The 21,364-nt window shown below is 48.2% G+C and overlaps 1 protein-coding gene and 1 non-coding gene across 2 annotated transcripts; one reads left to right on the top strand and one right to left on the bottom strand.

Moving 5' to 3' along the window:
• The first annotated feature begins 6,516 nt into the window (after positions 1-6,516).
• Positions 6,517-6,593, top strand: TRNAK-CUU (transfer RNA lysine (anticodon CUU)). The gene has a single exon. It is a non-coding gene; the product is annotated as a tRNA-Lys (tRNA).
• Positions 6,594-12,592: 5,999 nt separating this feature from the next.
• On the bottom strand, positions 12,593-19,661 carry CCKAR (cholecystokinin A receptor). Its single transcript, XM_054383177.1, has 5 exons — positions 19,541-19,661; positions 18,565-18,816; positions 15,505-15,766; positions 13,713-13,840; positions 12,593-13,119 (listed from the first exon to the last, which is right to left on the bottom strand). Exons 1-5 carry the CDS (start codon positions 19,659-19,661, stop codon positions 12,593-12,595), a joined length of 1,290 nt encoding a protein of 429 aa, XP_054239152.1.
• Between the last annotated feature and the right edge of the window lie 1,703 nt (positions 19,662-21,364).

Here is a 21,364-nt window from a genome sequence, read left to right as displayed (position 1 = left end):
CCTTCCTCTCTAAAGCCAACACACGGAGTTCATGGTATGCTCAGCCTTCTCTGCATCCTGCTCTGTGAACTCACACCATTCGACACCCTACTGTGTGATTCTGGACCTGTGGCTCCCTGCAGTGTGCTGCTTACCAGCTTGCCTGGTGGCCATGCCCATAAGGTTTGTGTTTCTGACCACTGGTTCCAGTCTGAACAGCCAGCACCCTCTGGAAGCATGTTCTGCACTGTGGGGGCTTGCTCTGAGGCTGCATTTGGCTCACTTGCTTCGGTGCTGCGCTGGGCATGTCAGAGCTGTGTGGTCAAGGACAGAAATGGGTTACAAAGCCAGCTTAGCTCATGGTGAAGCCAGGGCCACTCTCCTGCTGCACCTGCTTGTGCTGCACCACACATCTGCTTCCTGACACTGTCCCTGTGCTGGTTCTGAGCACTGGTGACCCTGCCTCACCTCACCCCTGTGCCGTGACCAAGAGCAGGACTCCTTGTGGCCTTATCTCTGTTTTACTGTTTACTGGCACTGACTTGCAGCTCTGTTTACCTGTGTGTGTGCTGTGGGATTTCGTTGTGTTGTGGCAAGAATCATTTCACAAGGTTTTGTTAGAAGCACAGCAGTGTCTACCATGGGGCTCGAGCCACAGAGTGCATCGCTAATTAGACTGAGAATTAATTAAGGGATCTCTAGTGTCAGACCAGGTGGGTATTCAAGAGCAAGCTATGGTATCACACACAGCAGGCAAACTCTACCAGGCCTTGTAACCTTCAAAGACTGTTGACAATAGCTTCTCAGAACTTGACACCTGCTTTTATACTCATTATTTTTACATTTTTACATGTAAATGCAATACTTTTTTATATTCGGTTTCTTTATGTACGGTAACTGTGCCCAGTAGCTGTAATATTCCTTACCTTGTAAAGATCTTAATGACTTAGCCCTGATTTCTGCTGTTCTACACACTACAGCCAGGTGGGTGAGAAAAGAGACCATGCTGTTCTGCTCACAAGACCAGTTTAACCCCTTTTCCCCATGGACTTGTGGCTCCCTTGGTGCTGGTGGTTGCTTCATAGCACAGAAATGGTCTTCCAGGTCCTTGCTGCTGGTGAGATCTTTGAGAGGGTTTATCTTCCTGAGCTTCTCCCTGAGGGGTGGTATTGTTACATTTATTTGGCCTTGTAAGCTGTGAATCAGTTTTCATTATATATTAATCATATCTCCAGATGTTGATAAGATCCTTGTGGAAGGTTTGTGTGTGAAGCTGTTGTAGTTGTGCCAGTCTGGCTGGTCAGTCTGCTGGTTGCTCTGTCTGCACAGACATTGAGCCTGTGTTGTGAGTTCCAGCTCTAGGAAGAAAAAACACCTGAAGTGCTCAGATTTAGCTCTGCCTTTTCCTGTTCTCTGTTGTTTGGAACTGCATTTCAGAATTCAACACTAGCAAACTCTCTGATCTCAACCTGCTGCTGATGTTTTCCTGGCTCTGTGCCCTGAGGGCACCCCATGCCTGTGTCTGTGATGGGATCCTGTCCTTCTCCTTGCACAGACTGACAGGATCAGAAGGGTCACCTGGAAAGACACCAACTCCAGATGTAAATCAGTGCGTTCCCCGTGTACAAAATGCTAATGTCAAGTGAAACAAATTAGCTACTGGAAGTGAGCTCCCCACTTGTAGATGAAATGACTCCATGGAGGTGTCCGTCTTGAAGCCACGATGCTCTTCAGTTCCTAACCCTCTTCCTTTCTCTCCAAAGCAGCTGTGTCTATGAGTACTGAACAAATGTCTGTGCTTTCCTGTGCCAGACTTTGGACTTTGTTTTCAAGCACTGTACTGTGGGATTGAGTGGCAGCTTTGTTAGAAGTACATTAGGGTTCCTACTTAACCCTTTTAGGACTGAACAATCTCTTCCCTTCAGAAGCTGAAAATAAGGAGCAGTTCTCTAACTCTTGTCAGCTTTCTGTCTGCCCAGCACTGCATCTGCCCCCTCCCAGGTGCTATGCCAATGCCATTCTGTACACCGGGTAGCATGTTCATGCATTCAGTCTTAAAAGGGTTATTTTTACAAACTGTGCACATGTAAAGTTTCTTAGCAATAAGGTAGAAAAAAGAGCAAGTTTTTACCATAATTTTGTAGAATGAATTGCTCAGTTCCGTATTTCATCAAGAAAACCCCTGCAATATGGGCAGTTCTGAGGATTAAATAAAAGTGAAATGTAAACCACATGCAAGTGTTCTTGTCAAGTGTACTCTGTGTGTCCATGTGCAGATGCCAGCGGGTTTCCTCTCTTTCCTGCAAGGCTTGAGACAAAATGCCATGGTACTGATGATGTGACAGCTGAACATCTGTGTGATGATAGCAAAGTAGCTGTGGTTTGATCAGGTGCTGAAACCCGCCACGGTTTTCAGTGTTAATCAAGGAATGTGGTTTTATGATTTTTTTGCAAATGACCAATGAGGTCACCTGTGGAAGCAGAGCAGCACAGAAGAGCAGCAGCCCCAGGAGTGGAAGAGCCATCGGCAGTTGTGAGGCTGTGCACGCTGGACTCCACTGATGCAGGATACGGAATGGCCACCACAAGTCTCAGTCGGTTTCGTCACTGCTTGTACCATTGCTGGAGTTAGATCAGAAACTGTCTTTTCAATAATGTAAAAAAAGGAAAAAAAAAGTTCACTTTTTTATATTATTTATTAAATAAGAAAAGAGAAAAAAATGAAGTGTGTTTAATTGTTTAACAACTTCATTATTGCATCTAGCATGCCTGGCTTACTGGTACCCTGTGTTGCAGACATTTCTGTCAGGTAGTTGATCATTAGAAACAGAAACCTGTTGACCTGGCTTCTTTCTCACTTTGGCAGAATACCCCAGCAGGGCCATGGGGAACAACTGGAAACGAGACCCTCCTCTGGTCTGCAAGTTCGGGTGGCACAGATGGGAACAAGAGCTGGGCAATGGACACAGCAGAGAGAATTTGGAATGGCAAAAACGCACTAGTGCTGGTTTTGTACTGCCACATGGCTGCTGCTCTGTCCATGAGGCTGTGAAGGGGCCACAAGGGTTGTTCAGAGGGTCTGGAAAGAGCAAGAGAGATTGTGAAAAGCAGATCCTTTGGCTGTAAGCAAGCATTGCAGATTGTTCTTGATATCTGCAAGGCGGAATGCCTTGCTGGGACACATCAAACAGCAACTGAAGGCAGGGGCAGGTTTGGTTTCAAAATTATTCTAAAGACTTACAGTCTGCTTGTTGGAAGGATAAATTGATTCTTCTGGAAAAAGATAGATCTGAGGTTTTGGCAGAGAGATTGGTCACTTGCTGATAACAGCTGGAAGGAACTGTGTGGGATGGTGCTGGTCTTGGATGAAGAGCTACAGCTACGAAAAACATCTCTTCATCTAAACCTTGGCCATTAGCTCCATAGTCTCAGTAATAAAGCTGCTAAAATCCAGAGCAGAGGATTCAAAGGAGAATGGTGTGAAATTATTTGGCCAGAGGAAAGGATTCAGTGGGAGGATCCCATGTGAAAGAAGCAATTTCAGAACGCTGAGGATTGCAGAACTGGGACGTTTGGTGCCTGATTTAGCTTGCAGCTGCAAGCTTCTGAGAAGGATGGAGAAAAGCTGGCTGTGCTCAGTTAGTGTATCCTACAACCATCACATGGCTTGGGTTGGAAGGGACCTGCAAGATCATCTAGTTCTAACCCCCTGCCACAGGCAGGGACACCTTCCACTAGATCAGGTTGTTCAAGGCCCTTCTGTAGAAAATGTTATTTTCTGATGCCAAGGGGCACATGGCTCATGTGAGGCCAAAAGCAGGAAGAGTTACAACCCATGGTACTTAAAAATCATTTTAATAATGCATGCTAAAGAAAAGTGAGTTCAAGTCTTGATTGTGGAAGCCACTGTGAAAGCTAACTGCTCTCTGAAAAAGATCTGATCCAGCCTCTGAGTTTGGCATCCTTCAGGTTCTGCTTCTGCCTCAGGTATGGAAATGGATGGGTACAAGCCTGCTGTTGTCTTGTCCATGTGCTTTGGTGTTCTGCTCTGTTCCCTTTCTTTTCATGGGGGCTTTTCTGAATCCTCAGTTTGCAGTTTTTCTCAGAATGTGGGAGTTCTGCTGCAGAATTGAGGAGTGGGTGTGAGGGGAGGTGAACTGTAGCTTTGGAGAGGAATGTGCTGTCAGCTCTGCTGGTTCTGCCAGCATGCTGCAGGGTGGGGGAGAAAGCAAAGTCAGCTGCTTGGGATTTAAGTGCTAGGAGGTGCATCAACTGGAAGTGTCTGCAGACTCAGTCTCTGATTTGCAGGTCCTTGTCCAAAGATGACACAGAATTTGGAACTGTAGAAAGCTGCCTGTGAATCTTGATCTGAATTGAGAATTCTTTGCTTATTGTTCATCTCCTAAATATGTTTGCTGTCCTCCTGTGTGTTCATTAAACCCTTCTGTCCTGGGTTACCACAGCCAGGTCTCACAAGTGCCCCTCTGTCTGCCCCCATGGATGGGAGGAAAAGTAACACCCCTAAAAAAATGTCTGGGTTGAATTAAGGAGAGAAATAGTTTTACTGGAGATGATCTGATTCACCTTTAGCTGAGCCTGCTTGCAGAAAAACGCAGCAGAATCATTGCATCATTAAAGTTGGAAGCAATCTTTAAGGTCAGTGAGTCCAGCTCTAACCCAGCTACCCTGACCACTAAACTCTCCTGCAGTGCCACATCTACACACATCTTGAATACCTCCAGGGATTGTGACTCCACCACCTCACCGGGCAGCCTATTCCAACACCTCACCACTCTCCCAGTAAAAAAGTTTTTCCTAATGTCCATTCTAAACCTCCCCTGGCACAGCTGAAACCCATTTCTTTTTGCCCTATCACTGGTTACTTGGGAGAAGAGACCAACACCAGCCCTACTCTAACCTCCTTTCACGTAGTTGGAGAGCAACATGATCTCCCCTTAGCCTTCTCTTCTCCAGGCTCAATAACCCAAGCCCCTCAGCATTGTTGCTCTTCTCTGGACATGCTCGAGGACCTCAGTGTTTTTCCTATACTGCAGCAGCCAGAACTGAACACAGCACTCAAGCTGAGTACAGGAGCGCAATCACTTCCCTACTGCTGGACACGCTGTCCTAAATACAGGCCAGGATGCTGGTAGCCTCCTTGGCCACCTGGGCACACAGCCATCCGTCTGTCCACCAGCACCCCCAGACCTTTTTCCACCAGGCAACTTTCCAGCCACTCTACCCCAAGCTGGTAGCACTGATTGGGGTTGTTGTGAACAAAGGTTCAACATTTCAGGAAGGTAACTTCTGAGAGAGGACACAAAAATCCTGAAATAGGAATAAAATTAACCTCAGAGGTTGATGAGTCCAAGCAAAATGCAGCAGGAGGAGCAGTCAGAAGGGGCTTTAATTTCCTGGGTATAAAACAACAGTTTTGTTGGTGACCTGCATGTGAGAGAGTTGGATCTGACATAACTCCACATGGAACAAGGGAGGTGACAGAGCTGGAGATTAGTCACAGGAGGGGAAAGAGAGAGGTTTGTGTTCAAGCTACCAAAGAGCCCAAAGGGAACTCGAGCCAGGGGTGAAATTTAGCATTGTATCTATAAAACCAGAAGTGTCCCCTCTTCAAAAGCAGCTGTTTGCAGTGTCCCCTCTTCAGAAGCCCTCCACCTGCTATCTGTGGGAGCACAGGTGGAGAGACTCTCACAGCACCTGCACAAATGTTCCTCCAGAGAGGATCAAGGACAAGTGTGAGTAAATATCCACTCCTGCCTCTGCAGCAGAGTCTGGAGCTGCACACATGGCTGCGTCTGAGCCTACAGGCACGTGGGAGTGACACCAAAGCTCTTCAGCTTTTTTTATGCAATAGCAAGTTAGAAAACTTCATTCATAGTTGTTGTGGAGGACACAGACACAACACAAATCAGTTAAAAACTGCACTTTGGTCAGTTTTGTGTTACTGTAGAAACGTTGCTTTTGGTAGAGATAGGAGAATCCTTGTGTGGAGCAGGCACAGCAGACACATGGGCTCGGACATTATCATCTAGCCAAGCCAGCTGGTAGCACTGAGATGCATCCCAGGCTCCTGCTGTCAGTCCTCAGGTGAGGACAGAGAAGCTGTGGTGAAAGAGAGCTTTAGAGATGTGAGCTGGAGGTGGGGCAGGAGGGGTGTTGATGGGATTTGCCATGGTGGAGACTCTGTTTATCACATCCATTGGCCTGGCACTTCAAAATTTCAGAAGTACAGGGCCTTGGTTGACACAGGAGCTCAGTGCACCATAATACCATCAAATTATCAAGGGGGAGAATCTAGAACTATTCAGGGAGTCACTGGTGGATCTCAAGAGTTGTTTAAGATAGAGGTTGATATAAGTTTAACTGGGAAGCAGTGGAAGAAACATACTATTGTAACAGGTCCATAGTGATCCTAATTCTGGTGCTGGACATTGTGCCGGCTGTGCATGTGGAGGTAATCCCCACCATTAGGGGTGCCCTGCCTTCCGCCAGGGGGAGGTAAGGGATAATGGAGAATAATACCGGCTAGCTCAGTCGGTAGAGCATGAGACTCTTAATTTCAGGGTCGTGGGTTTGAGCCCCACGTTGGGCGCCAAAAATAAAAAGTGTGTCGGTGTGAGCTGAAATTCCCCCCCCACCAACAATAACCAGGCTAGCTCAGTCTGGAAGCAAATGAAAAGCTGTATTTACAAGCAAAGTCTAAAAACTGCAATGAAATGCAATGAATATGTACAAATATACAAAATTCACAACATTCACAAATATATACAATCAACAGAAAAAGCACAATCGATCTCCCTTTGCTTCCCCCCAAGGGGACCCTCCCAAAGGGGCCTCTCTCTCTCCCAGGAGCTTCCCCCCAGACTCCCCTGGACAGAGAAGCAGAGTTAGTTAAGCAGAAAGTTGTTAACTTAGCTGCCAAGGTCAGTGTGTTATCTTCAGCCAGAAGAGAAGAAGAAACAGCAGCCAGACAGCCCAGCAACTGCCCCCACTGCCGAATGCAGAATGTGCAGAGTGTCTACTTTGTTTTGGGTAATAGTTCTTAAACATTTCTATCTATCCAATGGAAGTGTTTAGAACAATCGTTATTTTGCTTTCTTACACCCAATAGTGACTTATTTACATTCTTTCACTTTCTCTGTTTTGAGCTTTGCAAGGAAAAATTAAAAAGACAGTTTCAAACCATCACAAGGGGCAATGCCCATTTGTATGAGGAAGAGCTGAGGGTATGAGGAAAGGCTGAGGGAGCTGGGCTTGTTCAGCCTGGAGAAGAGGGGACTTAGAGGGGACCTTATCGCTCTCTAAAACTACCTGAAAGGAAGTTGTAGTCAGGTGGGGGCTAGGCTCTTCTCCCAGGCAACCAGTGACAGGACAAGAGGGCATGGTACGAAGCTGCACCAGGGGAGGTTTAGGTTAGATATCAGGAAGCACTTCCTCACAGAAAGGCTGATTTGATTAGGCACTGGGATGGACTGCCCAGGGAGGTGGTGGAGTCACCATCACTGGAGGTCTTTAAGAAAAGATTGGATGTGGCACTTGGTGGCATGGTTTAGCTGATGTGGTGGTGTTAGGTCATGGTCTGGACTTGATGATCTCAGAGGTCTTTTCCAGCCTCAATAATTCTGTGAATCTGTGATTTCCTCCTGGCAGAGGGGACCACTCCTAGGTGCTCACAGGATGCCCTGTAGAGCAAGCTGTTTCCACTATGAGCTACAAAAACCACAATTTGAAAGGAGGACAGGGCTGGTTGTGGGAGTTTTTTTTGCTTTCTTTTTGAGATAATCTCTCTTTTTTAGGTACTTGTTCTCCTGCTTACCTGACTGCAAATGGTTTTTATGGTTTCTGAAACCTTTGTCACTTCTAGCTCTGCCTGATGGAGTGTAGGCTGCCTCCTATCATAAAGCACTTAGACAGAAATGCTGGCATGTCTAAGGCAGAGGTTGCTGTGATGTGGATATTGCTGAGGAGAGACAAGCCAGGGGTGGGTTGTGCAGAACAGCTGGAGCTGTTTAACAGAAATGAACTCTGTGTGTGGAAAAATGGGCAGGAGAGTCATGGTCAGGGGGCTAGCAGACTGCTGACCCACCCCACACCCCACTGAAAGAGGTGGGGAAGCACCTGCTGAATGCTGCTAGGAGTTTCCTGTGTGTGAGTCTGTTTGCTGTGCTTTGGCTGCAACACTTCTGTGTTGTGTTGTTTGAGTTACATTTCATATGAAATGATCTCTTCTAAGCCAGGACAGCGTCGTGATGAGCCACGGTGAACACAAGTTGCACCATCTGTGGGTTTGGAGGCAGGAGGAACCCTGGACACCCTCACTGCCTTGCCAGAAAGGGTTTGGAGGCAGGAGGAACCCTGGACACCCTCACTACCTTGCCAGGAAGGATTTGGTGGCATTAGAGAAGAGACAACAACTGGTGTAAGGTGGGTGTGAACCTTTAGGGGCTGCAGCTCCCAACTCGTGCTGCCAAGGAGCAGGGAAAGGTACCCTTAGCTTGCTCCCCAACATGTGCAGGGTTTTAGGCATCTAGATAAATAAGGCTGTAAGTAATGATGCCAGAAGTAGTATAGGAGGACCTGGAGGTTATGTAGTGACATGGTTTGGTTTTGTGAGCCTGTAGCTCCTGCCCATTTGAGCCAGTGTCCAGGAGTGAGCTCCCACGCAGGGCTGTGAGAGGCAGCTGCCAGAGTGCTGCACCGAGGGCAGGATTTGTAGCTTGGAGCAAGGTGTTCCAGGAGGCTGTCAGCCAGAGGTGATCTGGGAAATGAAGATGAGAGAGCCTTCTGAGAGAGTAAATCTGGGAAAGAAAATAAGCCTGTCAAAGAGGGGAAAAAAAATCCAGCAGTTGTTGCTGGGGGAAAGTAACCTGGAGACTGGCAAGGGTACAGAAGAAAAAGATGCAGCTGAAAAAGGTAAGAAAAAGACAAAGGGAGAAAGAAACCCAGGAGCCAAGGGAGAAAGAGGAAGAAGAAAGACTGCAGAGATTTATGGGCTTTGTCATGGTCTGACCCCAGCCTGCAAGCTCAGCCCCATGCAGCCACTTGCTCACTCCCTTGTGGTAGGATGGGGGAGAGAATCAGAAGACTAAGAGTGAGAAAAGTCATGGACTGAGACCAAGACAGTCTAATAGCCAAAGCAAAAGCTGCACACAAGCAAAGCAAACCAAGGAATTCCTTTCCCACTTCTGTGGCAGGCAGTATTCAGCCACCCTCAGGGGAGCAGGGCTCCAACACGTGAAACGGTGACTTAGGAAGGCAAATGCCATGACTCTGCCCCTCCTTCTTCCTTCTTCCCCTAGCTTTATGTGCTGAACGTGATGCCCTGTGGTCTGGAGCATCCCTGTGTTCAGCTGAGGTCATCTGTCCCAGCTGTGTCCCTTCCCAACTCCTTGTGCACCCTCAGCCTGCTCACTGGTGAGGTGTGAGGAGCAGAAAAGGCCTTGACTTGCTCAGCAGTAACTAAACATCCCTGTGCTGTCAACACTGTTCCCAGCACAAATCCAAACCAGCTGCTAGGAAGAGGATTAACCCTACCCCAGCCAAACCCAGCACAGCATCACATACCTGACATTTACTGGTTTGCCAGTGCTCTGCTACATCAGGGAGGGAGTTTGCTGTAGGTGCTGCCCATTGCAGATGAGGACTTTTGGGACAGGGTTGATGTCCCCCAGCCTCTATAAACTAGGAGACTTCATGGGCTCTTGGATTTTGATACGTTTATTCAAGCACATTTATTGCTGAAGATGCAGTTCCACTAACAGCAGTATCCACACTACTGCTGCTGGGGGACTCCACAAGTCTTCAGCACCACTCAGAGCCAGGAGGGACTCCTGCGCTTGCACAGGTCAGGAGAGTGGCACTGGGATGCACACAGGTTGCAGAAAGGCTGAGGGTTCTTCTGCTAGGAGACCAGAGCAGAAGTTTGGGTTGCAATACTGCATTTAGAACCTTAATTTCTGCTCCTTGCTGGAATTTGACTTAAGGCTTGTGACTTTGGGAGATGGTCAAAGGGTTACTGCATTGTTTGAAAAGGGAAGAAGGTGAGGAGGAGGTGATGGAGGTGGGGAGTGACACATGCACAGAGGAGCCTTGGACAAGAGAAGTGGCTGTTCTGGCACAGCTCTCACCCTTCCCTGATTGTTCCCCCACCACTGCTCCATCAGGACCTTTTCCTGCCTCACTCGCTTCATCACCTCCCAATTGTGCTTCCTGGCAGGGAGAATCCCTGGGGAATCAGTCACAGATTGGGCTCCTTTCAGCCTCAAAAAGATGAAAAAAAGGAGTTTACCTTCGATGCAATGCAGAGCTGTGGTGCAGGCTGTGCTGCCACCAGGCACAGTCAGCAATGTTCACATCTAGGATGGTATTCAAATGGGATATTTTGTATTTACATCATCATTTAAAACCATCTCCTAAAATATCTCAGAAATGTTTTTTGTGGTTTTTTTTCCCCCTGCTCTCAGTGTTCCACAAAAACCCAATAACAGCTAAATTTGTGCCTTCTTTTTCAGCAGGCAGGACAGGTTTGTGGAGGGTCCCATCCTGCAACCTCAAGTGAAGTAAAACGTCCATGTCATTGTGAAGAATTAAATCCCATTATTTCCTTTGGTGAGTCCCTGCAAAGGGTCAGATCAATGTCAGCAGCCTCAGCACTGTGGCAGGAACAGAGCTACTTTATTAACCTGGCAGCAAGACTTTGTTTCTATGGTTAGTGCATAAATAGTGGTTAGAATTTTCTTTTAATTTCCTGTCTGTAGACAAGGTGGATGCCAAAAAAAAAAAAAAAAACAAACCAAACAAACCCAAAACAAAACAAAAACCTAGGCGAAGTTGTCTGCTCTGTGACACAGGTAAAGAGAGTGCAGAGCATGGCTCTGGGTGCTGGAACCCAAAGTGTGTTTCCCATTTGCAGTCATTCTGTGCAGAACTCAGATTGTCCTGATTACAAACCTCCTATTTAATATCCACATCTGCATCCACGCTGTGCTCAGAGTGAAGCCCTGCCTAATAACAAGTTCTTTAAACATGCTGATCCAGCCAGCAGATAGAAGCAGCTCCAACAGGATATTTTCACAAAACAAAATGAGCTGTAGAATCTCTGCTGCTGAGCTCCACTGAGCAAAGGGCATGAGCTAAGTACCCTCAGCCACCCCTGCACTGCCCAGAAGATGAGGTCCTTGCTCAGGCAGGCACCAATAACTACGGCTTCAAAAGGGGAAGGGGGTTGCTGTGTTGAGGTTGTTTACAAATGTCTAGTTGGAGAAGTTCCAAAGTTCAGGAAAATCTCCATTTTCAGATAAAATCGTTCAGCCTCTGCTGGCTGTTTGCTCTTTCTGCCTCCTTAAGCCCTACGCCTTCTTCCCTCTGTGGGCACTGTCAGCCCAGGAGTAACTCTGATTGTCTCTGTGAAGTCCGTGACTTCTGTGGGCATCATCCTGCACCTCTGGTGAAATCCTCTCTTTGCTTCTATCCCAAGACTTTATCCCTGTGCTTCCCAGGTGACAATCTCCATTCAAGCCTTTGGGGCTTGATTGGGAGCCTACCACTTACATATGTGGGTGCTTGCAGCAGCACAGGAGAGAGCCCCTTCTTTGTGCTTGTTCTGTGGGGTTTGTTTAAACCAAAACTACATTAAATTATCACACATTCACAGACTGCATCAGGTGGGAAGGGACCCTCAAAGGTCATCTTGTCCAACCCCCTCCCCCACCTGCAGTCAGCAAGGACACCTCCAACTAGATCCAGCTGCCCAGGACCTTAAGTTTGATCTTGAATGTCTCCAGGGATGGGGCCTCCACCACATCCATGGGCAACCTGTTCCTGTGTTTCACAGTCCTCCTTGTGAAGAACTTCCTCCTAATGTCCAACCGAAGGAGGAAATCCTTCACAAAGAGAGCAGTGAGAATGATGTCAGCTGCGTTCACTGAGGTTGGTGCCTAAGCGAAGGATGCATTCCAGCCACAAAGCCACTCATACTGATTTTCATTTTATTAAAAAAAAAACCAAAACAAAGCAGCTGATGAAATTCTTCTACTTTAGAGCATCATTTGCACATGGACAAGCCCATCCTTCCTGCCCCAAAATTGTTCTTTTGATTGAGGGTTACACCGAAATGATCTTGACACACATTAGCTCAGCTGGAGTGATGTGGAAAACTGGTACAGGTGTAGCTGAGAGATGCTGACGAGGAGGCACAGAGGCTGAGGTGAAGGCTGCAATGCTTGTCCTCATGTCTGGGGAGGGTCCACTGGTGGTGTGGATGTTTTAAGGTATACTCTGAACGCAGCCCAGAATGGAGTGAAGCTGTTGATGCAAGGGACACCCATTTTTGCAGGAGAGTTTATGACAAATAAAGCATCTCCTAAGCTTTATCTGAAGTCCCCTTCTCTTCCTCTGTCCTTCTGAAGGGAAAGTGACCTAAAGCTCAGGCAGAGACAGCATCCAGTCCCCATCAATCTCTCTGTTGACCGTCAGCTGAAGCGTTTGCTTGCCTCAGAACGGAACAGTGCTCAAGCTGAGGCCACAGTCACCTTCTAAGAGCAGGAGTTAGACACTTGCCTCGCTGTGGGCCACCGATGGCCTCGGCTGGGGCAGCTCAGGGGGGTGCAGAGGCGTTCATGTGCGTGTAGGAGCACTTGGAGAGCGAAGCCCCTGTCGTCTTCCCCTCCTCTTCGTCTCCCCCCTCTCCCCGCGTGGCCGGGGGCTGCTGCCGCGCACAGCAGGCGAAGGTGGCCAGGAAGGCGGTGCGGAAGCGCTTGTTCATGAAGCAGTAGATGAGGGGGTTCACGCAGGCAGAGGTGTAGGACAGCAGGTGGATGAATGAGATGGGGGCCCCCGAGAGCCGCCGGTCCGCCGAGGCGGTGTCGAAGGCGCGCCAGGCATTGACGCTGAAGATGGGAGTCCAGCAGATGAAGAAGAGGATGACGATCACCACCAGCATGCGGATCACCAGCTTCTTGGCCAGCAAGTTGGCCGAGGAGCTGCTGCTTCTGGCCCTGTCGATTTTGCTGTGGGTGGTAGCAGAGAGATGCTGCAGCGGCATCTTCCTCTTCCTTTTGGTTTTGTTGAGGTAGCATCCGTCTCCATCCTCGTACCTGGAGCTGCAGGTGCTTGCTTTCCTTTCTGCACATAGAAATCAGTGCTTAGAGAGGGGACAGAATGTGTCTCAGCAGTGATTCAGAATAAAGAGAAACAAAGAACAGAGGCTATGCTTAAAAAAATAGCACAACTCATGGCTGATCATCTGCTGCAGAGAAAGCACTGCCCTGCTTCTGAGTCACTCCTGCATCCACCATCTCCCACTATTGCCACTGCCTGACTCTATCCAGATCAGTACAGAAGATGTCAGGGCAGCCTTTGCTCAAGTATCCAGCTAGGAGAGTTTCCAACATTATCTGCTTCTGTCTTAAACTGACAGTTCTTATTGTGGTGCTTCTGGACAGACGCGGTCCTCAGCCACAGCCAGGAAAGAGCTCCTGGCATTTCTAAAATAAGCAAATCAGAAATTTAGTGTAAGCTGCCCAGAGCCTTTGCAAACGAGCCATAGGTGAAGGATTGTTTGCTGGTGAATAATGGAATCACTTCAGTCAACAAAGGCATCTGGCAGGTTCCCAGCCAGCACTGACCATAACCAGCATTTAGCAGCCAGGATGACTGCTTGTATCTTCAACTCCAACGTAAAGAGCCCAGCCCCCCAAACCTGAAGGCTTTGTTACCTCGTGAAGATTTCCTCTGACTGGCATCAAATTTTATTCCTCTGTAGAGTTCCAAGGAAATCAGGCCATAGGCAACCATCATGATAATCCCAGGGATAAGGAAGAGTATGAGCAGCAGGAAGGTGTACCTAAAGAATCAGAAGACAGAGCAGGGATCAGCACACAACCAGGAAAGCTTTTTCTCCGGGTGGGATTTGGGGGGCAGGATTTCAAGATTTTTCCATGTTACTATGAAGTATCATTTTGACAGCTCTGGACATTAGAAGCTTCCCACATGTTCTCCTCCTTCTTTCCTCAGAAAAATATAGGAGGAGTGATGTTCCTGTGGCTGCAAAATATCTCTCACCCAGCTTCTGCAGGTCCAGAGGAGATGGGTGCTGCCAGAGAGGTCAGAGGGGCAGGAAGTATCTGTGCCCTTGTGTGGGGCTCCCTGTTGGAACCAGGTGAGTGCAGATGCCCTGGAGCTTTGCATGATGCAAAAACTGCCCTGCAGAAGCCAAATAAGCAGCTACTGCTCGTCCATGGAGCCCCCAGTGCTGACAGCCACCGTTTCAGTGAGACCTGACACTGGGCAGGGACAGGGCAGCCAAGGACCCTGAGGCTGTGGTGCAAACCCAGAAGGCAGCTGGGCATCTGCAACGACAGCCCAAAGCGGGGCATCCCACCCTGTGCCCTCTACCACAGCCTGCCTGTGCCTGTGGCACTGTGGGGCTGCACACCTCAGCTTTGGTCCAGTGCCAGCTGACCTTCAGTGTCCAAAGTCATCTCACACCTTGGTGCCAGCTCAAGCTTTTGGTCATTGTGCAAGGCCCCTGCATATCAGAGGCACTGCCCCAGTGATCTGCTCTGCCTGGCCTGCAGGACCCAGGGCTCTGCCTCTCCCCTCAGCTGCCTGCCCCTCTTCTCTACAAGTGACCGAAAGGTCTCAGTTCTCAAGAAGGGTCTTTGCACCCTCTCCAAGTTTTCCTTTCCCTGCTCCATGGGCCCTTCAGAGAAGCACAGTGACCGGCACGGCAGCACTCAGGGGGTGCTTCTGTGTGCCTGCATTTCTCAAATGCTGATCAAGGCTTCTCTGGAAACATTGCTGCACAGGGGAGGGAAAGAGGGCTCCTGCCTGAGGAGTGACAGATGCTGGCTGCACAGCAACAGCAGGGGCTTAGCAGCCTGTGGTGTGAAAATCGTCCTCACGTTGGACATTGCTCCTGTCACAAGTGTCAAAATGTAAGCAGCTTAAAAATGGGATTTTTCTTTTTTTTTTTTTTTGACTTTTCTCTACAACTCCCTGAAAGGAGGCTGGGCTGAAGTGGTTGTTGGTCTCTTCTCTCTAGTATCAGGAGATACAATGAGAAGACAGACCTCATGGCTCTATACAACTCCCTGAAAGGAGGCTGGAGTGAGGTGGGGGGAGTTGGTCTCTTCTCCCTATATCAGGTGCTAGAACAAGAGGAAATGGCCTGAAATTGTGTCAGGGGAGGTTGAGGTTGGACATTAGGAGAAATTTCCTTCCTGCAAGAGTGGTCAGGCATTGGAACAGGCTGCCCAGGGAGGTGGTGGAGGCACCATCCCCGGAGGTATTCAAGAAATGTGTGGACATAGCACTTTGTGACATGGTTTAGTGGCCATGGTGGTGTGGGGTTGGTGGCTGGAGTCAATGGTCTTGGAGGCCTTTTCCAACCCAAACAATTCTGTGATTCTATGAAATAAGCATGACAGAAGTGTAGATGTTTGCAGAAGGTTAGCCCTTGGTTTTCAACAGGCCTAAGGCTACCAGGACATCCTGACTGTGTCTTACCAAGACTGCTGGATGATGTCACTTGGCCAGAGGAGCCGGCACATGTTTGCTGTGGTGTTGTTGTACTTGGTGAAAGGCACCAGCTTGCTGTAGATGGGGTATGGTACCATGATGGTGAAGGAGACGCACCAGGTAGCAGCAATCACTCTCAGAGCGTGGGACTTGGTCTGCCAGACTCTGGACTGCAGAGGTTTGCAGATGGCACTGTACCTCTCCAAGGAGATGGCAACCAGGCTGAACGTCGACACGCTCACAGAGACACCTGTGCAAGTCAAACAAAGGCAAGGGTCATTTCCTTGTGCCAAAGAGCCATGCTGCTCTCAGATAGCCTTGCTAGCTTTCTGGGTGCACAGAGAAGGCTAAAAATAGAGTAAACTATTTATAAGCTAAAATATTTATAAATGTCACACTGATTAAGTCAGCAAAGAACAACACAGGCAACGAGAATGATGTTCCTGCTCTGCAATCCTCCATCTCCAGAAGCCAGAGAAAAGATTCATTCTACCAAAATTCTGACAGTAGGGAGAGAAGGCACTTTCCCTCCCAGTCCCTCACAGTACCACAGAGTATCAGAGGTTGGAAGGGACCTCAAGAGATCATCAGGTCCAACCCCCCTGCCAGAGCAGAATCACTTAGGGTAGTCCACACAGGAATGCATCCAGGTGGGTTTGGAAAGTCTCCAGAGAAGGAGACTCCACAACCCCCCTGGGCAGCCTGTTCCAGGGCTCAGTCACCCTCACTGTAAAGAAGTTTCTTCTCATGTTGAGCTGAAATCTTCTATGTTCTAGTTTGAACCCATTGTTCCTTGTCTTATCACTGTGAACCACTGAAAACAGCCTGCCCCCCTCCTCCTGATACCCACCCCTCAGATATTTATAGACATTGATCAGATCCCCTCTCAGTCTTCTCTTCTCCAGACTAAACAGCCCCAGGGATCAGTCTCTCTCATGGGGGAGATGCTCAAGTCCCCTAATCATCCTCGTGTCTCTCCATTGGATTCTCTCCAGCAGGTCTCTGTCTCTCCTGAACTGGGGAGCCTCTCACTTTGCTCCTGTGCTTTATCCACTCCAGCAGCTGCAGTGGAATTCAAACCCACATTTGAAATCAGTGGGATGATGCTGTTAGTCACTCTTTGAACACAGAAGTTCATGATCTAGTGGGCAGAGAGGTGTTGGGTAGAAGGTTGGACTTGGTGATCTTAGAGGTTTTTTTCCAGCCTTAATGAGTCTATGATTCTGGGTTGGGTTTTTTTTTGGTTTTTTTTTTTTGTTTTGTTTTGTTTTTGTTTTTGTTTTGGTTTGGTTTTGTTTTTCCAGTTGTCTTGCTTGACTAGTGATCTGATTTTTCTCATTCAAGAGAATTAAATATTGTTATCTTTTTTTTTCATTAGATGCTAATGGAGTTACAAAGCAGCAGAAATGAAGTAATGAGGCAGAATCTTTGTCCTTCGAGTGCCCTGTTCACACATTATCAAATATAACACAGAGGTCAGTATCACTGCTCCTGAGGTGCCCCAGCTGAACACTCACTTCAAGGGTATCAATACTTCTCCTCCACTTTGTCACAGATTTTTCTTTCAGTGACCCAGCCTTTATTTCATGATCTTTCTGAATGTTCTAACCTGGCCCAAAATATAAAATGCCCAAATCTTTGCAGCTGTCTTTATATGAATCCGTAGTTTTAAATGTCTTCATACATCTTCAGACCTGATGTGGCCCTGGGCAGCCTGCTCTAGTTGAAGGTGGCCCTGCTGACTGCAGGGGGATTGGACAAGATGGCCTTTGAGGGTCCCTCCCAACCTGACGCAGTCTCTGAATCTTAACATGGACCTTTGAGCATGGGTGATGCAAAGAGTGTCAGTGTCTGGCTGTCAGCTGAAGCCTCTGTTCACCTGAACTAGCCACCCTCTAACTCCTCAAAAAAAAAAAAAAAAAAAAAAAGGCAGCTTCCTGGTGAAATATCTTCATGTTTAAAAAATCTATAACTGAGTTTGGGATAATTGAGGTGGTGTGCAGGAAACCAGCTCTGTGGTGTTCCTGGCAGCAGTTCACCCTGGCTGTTCAAATATGGCCTTTGCTCTTCTGGGCTTTATCTGCTAAAAGGTGTTGGGTTCCCACCTGCAGCCTTAGCTGTACACTTTCACATTACATCACAGCTCCCAAGGGCACAGGTGGAAAGCAGAGCTGAGCTTTGTGTAGCTATCTGAGGGTCTCCTATGGCAGCAAAAACGCTACCTAATGCTCTTCTTGTTTGGTGGTTTTTTTTTTAACAAACTTGCAAATGCAGAGAAAATGCTGGAAGTGAACAAAATCACTGGCACAGCCCTGCATGATCCAGACATTTGATGCCCCTGGATCCACAACCAAAGGGGGCATGGCAAGGGATGTAAAAGTGATGCTTCTTGAAGTCAGCCTCTAAAACCCGTGGTCTTCTGGTGTGCTCTTATCACACCTGCTCTGTTCTCAAAAAGCTCTTGTTCTAAGTTCCACCTCCAGACATCAAACCTACTTCAGCTCTTTGTTTTTGTCAGGTATTAGTGGTGTCAATCCTTTGTGGGCAAAATCTGCCCTCAGAGAGGACTGCACAACCCTGGCCCCTCTGATGGGTGATCTGCTGATCATAGAATCATAGAATTGTTAGGTTGGAAGGGACCTCAAGGATCATCCAGTTCCAACCCCCCTGCCATGGGCAGGGACACCTCACACTAAATCAGGTTGCTCAGAGCCACAATCAGAGCTGATGCTCCGTCAGAGGTGGGTAAGCAAGCAGCAGGCTCCTCATGATGCCCGGTCATGCAGCAGGCTGCTCACTGCACCTGCTCCAGCTCACACTTCTGTGTGCCCCTGCGATGGAGCAGGTGCCACTGGGCTCTGCTGGGTCAGACTGGGGAGACCAGAACCACAGAGACCTGCATTGCAAAGCTGGTTCTTTGTGCTTCTGTCAGCTGTGTCAAGGCAGATGGGAACAACCAGCTTTTTACTGGTCTTTGACGGCCACCTCACCGATCTCACTGGTCTAATAAGTACAAATACAAAACAAGTGTAGACTTCCAGGGCTTACCCATGAAGTAAGTAGCAGCTTTGCAGACAGCACTACCAAAGATGAAATCCTTCAGCAGGTTGGGGATGAGGGTGAAGGGCATGCAGAAAAGGCAGAGCATCAGGTCACTGACTGCCAGAGACAGCAGGAAGGTGTTGGTGACCGTCCTCATCCGCTTGTTCCTCACCAGCACGGTGATCACCAGCGTGTTCCCCAGCATGCTGAGCAGGAATATCAAGCAGTAGAGCAGAATCCGAATTATCTGGTGGAAATCTGAAGGTTGGCACAAGGCAGAATCAGTTATCCAGCTCACAGACTGGTGTTGCATGTATCAGCAGCAGCCAAAAGGTAAAGCCTTTCTGTGTTTGACTTTACCCAGGTTTATATCCTTGCACCAGAGCAAAACCAGTGGCAGTCCTGAAATTCTTACATGCTTGTTCTGAGCCACACAACATGAAAACACAACCCAGCACTACCATGTACATTGGAGAGCCAAACACAACTTCTGGAAAGTGCCTTCTGCTCACACTGCTCCATTCACTCACCATGAAGGAGTTTCTCCTTCATGCAGAAATAAGAAATGTTACAGTAATAAAAAACAGTTTAATACATGGATCTTTTTTTCAGCCTCAGAGTGCTGTAATTTCCTATCAACCACTTTCAGACAGGGTATCAGATCAGATAGCTCTGTTGTTATTGAACTGTCCAAAGAGTATGAACTGTGTTTCTCCAAGCCCTCAGCATTTTGTGCCCAGCAGTGCTGCTGGTTTAGTTTTCCATTATATCCAGACTCTGCTGTAGTTCAGTTTTTCACCTGGAAAAGCAGCACACACTAAGTTCCTTCCTGCCTGTTTCTCATCCTGACTTACCAAGCAGTTGATTTTGCACTCCCTTGGAAAAGAAAAAGACAAAGCACTTTCTGTGTTTCTTCTGTAGGATCTCTACTTCCAGCTAGACCTACAGCTCCCTGCAGAACAATCTGGTTTTCTCTACATACCTTTAGAGGAATAAGGTGGCTCCTCCAGGCAGAAGATGGTGTCATTTTCCAGGATGATGTCGCAGAGGAAAGCAGTGATGTTGGTGCCGTTCCCGAGAAAGCTGGCATCAATTATTTCCATCCTTCAGCAGCCACAGGTTAGCTGGGATGAGAAGAGGGTGGGTTGGTGCCTACCTGCCCATACTGCCAGTGAGCAAACACATCTCTGAGTGGAACCTCCAGGAGCAGTAGGAGCGAGGGATCTGTGCAAGGAGGCTCTCCCAGCTCCCCATCAGGAGCACACAGAGCCCTGCTGGGGCTGGAGCAGGTCTGTCCCAGGGCAGCCCAGCAGCTGGAGGAGCAGCTCCACGCTCACACGTGTGCTCACATCCACACCAGCCCTGAGCTCTCCTGCAGAGCCACCTCCTCGCTGGGCTGCTGTGGGATTATAAACAGGCTGGGAGAAGATTACAGTGTTAACCCCTCGTGAGAGTGCTCCTCTCTCCTCTCTGAGCGTGGCTCAGAGGAGCCTGCTCTGCCATCACCAACAAATCACAGCCAGGGAGTGAGGAGTGACAAACCCATCTCTCAGCTGTGATATTGAGATTGGTGAAAGGAGCTGAATTAAAGGGCAGGGAAGAGAAAAGCAGTGAAGCTTTTGCGTGCTTCACACCAAAGTGATTATTTGCTCCATATTTATTTCATGTTTAGCCTGGAGAAGTGCAGGCTGAGAGGAGAACTTCTTGATGTTTACAAATATCTGAAGGGTGGGTGACAAGAAGAAGGGGCCAGTCTCCTCTCAGTGGTGTCCTGTGATAGGACAAGAGGCAATGGACACTAACTGGAATCCAGGAAGATCCACCTCAACATGAGGAGAAACTTCTTTGCTGTGAGGGAGCTGGAGCACTGGAGCAGGCTGCCCAGAGAGGATGTGGAGTCTCCTCCAGAGACTTTCAAGACCCATCTGGATATGCTCTTATGTGGCCTGCCCTAGGTGATCCTGCTTTGACAAGGGGTTGGACTCAATGGATCTCCAGAGGTCCCTTCCATCCCCCACCATTCTATCATCCCATTTCCCGAGCAGGCTGAGGACTGGGTGTGCTCAGGAGCACGAGAGCTGTTGAGTTGTCACCTTTGGTGGAGCGCTAACCTCACAGAAGGGCTGTGCCTGGCAAGTCACTGCATCACTGATGTCAGGGCTCTTGGCTCACCTCATGGAGGATGAGAGGAGAGGGATCAGGCAACGCAAGCAGAAGTCTGCACGTTCTCTCTCTCAGTGCAAGGATTTGTGTGTGGCTTGGACACAGAGCTGGTGAGCTGATCCATGTGACACACTGGGAATGCATGAATCTAAAACACCACAACCAGCCTCCCTGCTTGAGAGAAACCCTTTCTTCTAAGCTCTGCTTCTTGAATACATGAACATCAAGCTCCCTGGAGTGTTCACAGAGGAGTGATGGGCTTTTAACTTCCAGTACACAGACTGTTTGTGGCCAGAAATGTAAATTAATATTGTAAATTAATCCCTGCTATAGCTGAACGGGAAGGAAATTTCACATTTAAAAATCTCTTCTGCTCAAGTAGGCAGAGCAATGAACAGATTCTTGACAACAGCTCCCAACCCTTTAGAGCTGATACCCACAGACTGGAATTACTGGAGTTCTTTGCCAGTCTCACCAGCTTTGCTTCGTGGTGCCATTTGTGAGAGCAGATACATGGGGGGAGTGGGTTCAGAAATGACAGCTAGAATTCTGATTTCTAGCTTATCTTTTCTTAGCAGATTAATCAAACTTTTTCCATTTCTTTTACAGATTTTTGCAGTTGTTAACAATCCAAGCTAAGACA

Source organism: Indicator indicator, chromosome 8, assembly GCF_027791375.1.
Source record: "Indicator indicator isolate 239-I01 chromosome 8, UM_Iind_1.1, whole genome shotgun sequence".
Lineage (NCBI taxonomy): Eukaryota > Metazoa > Chordata > Aves > Piciformes > Indicatoridae > Indicator > Indicator indicator.
Note: the sequence above shows the minus strand (reverse complement) of the source record. Positions and strands in the feature narration are given on the sequence as shown.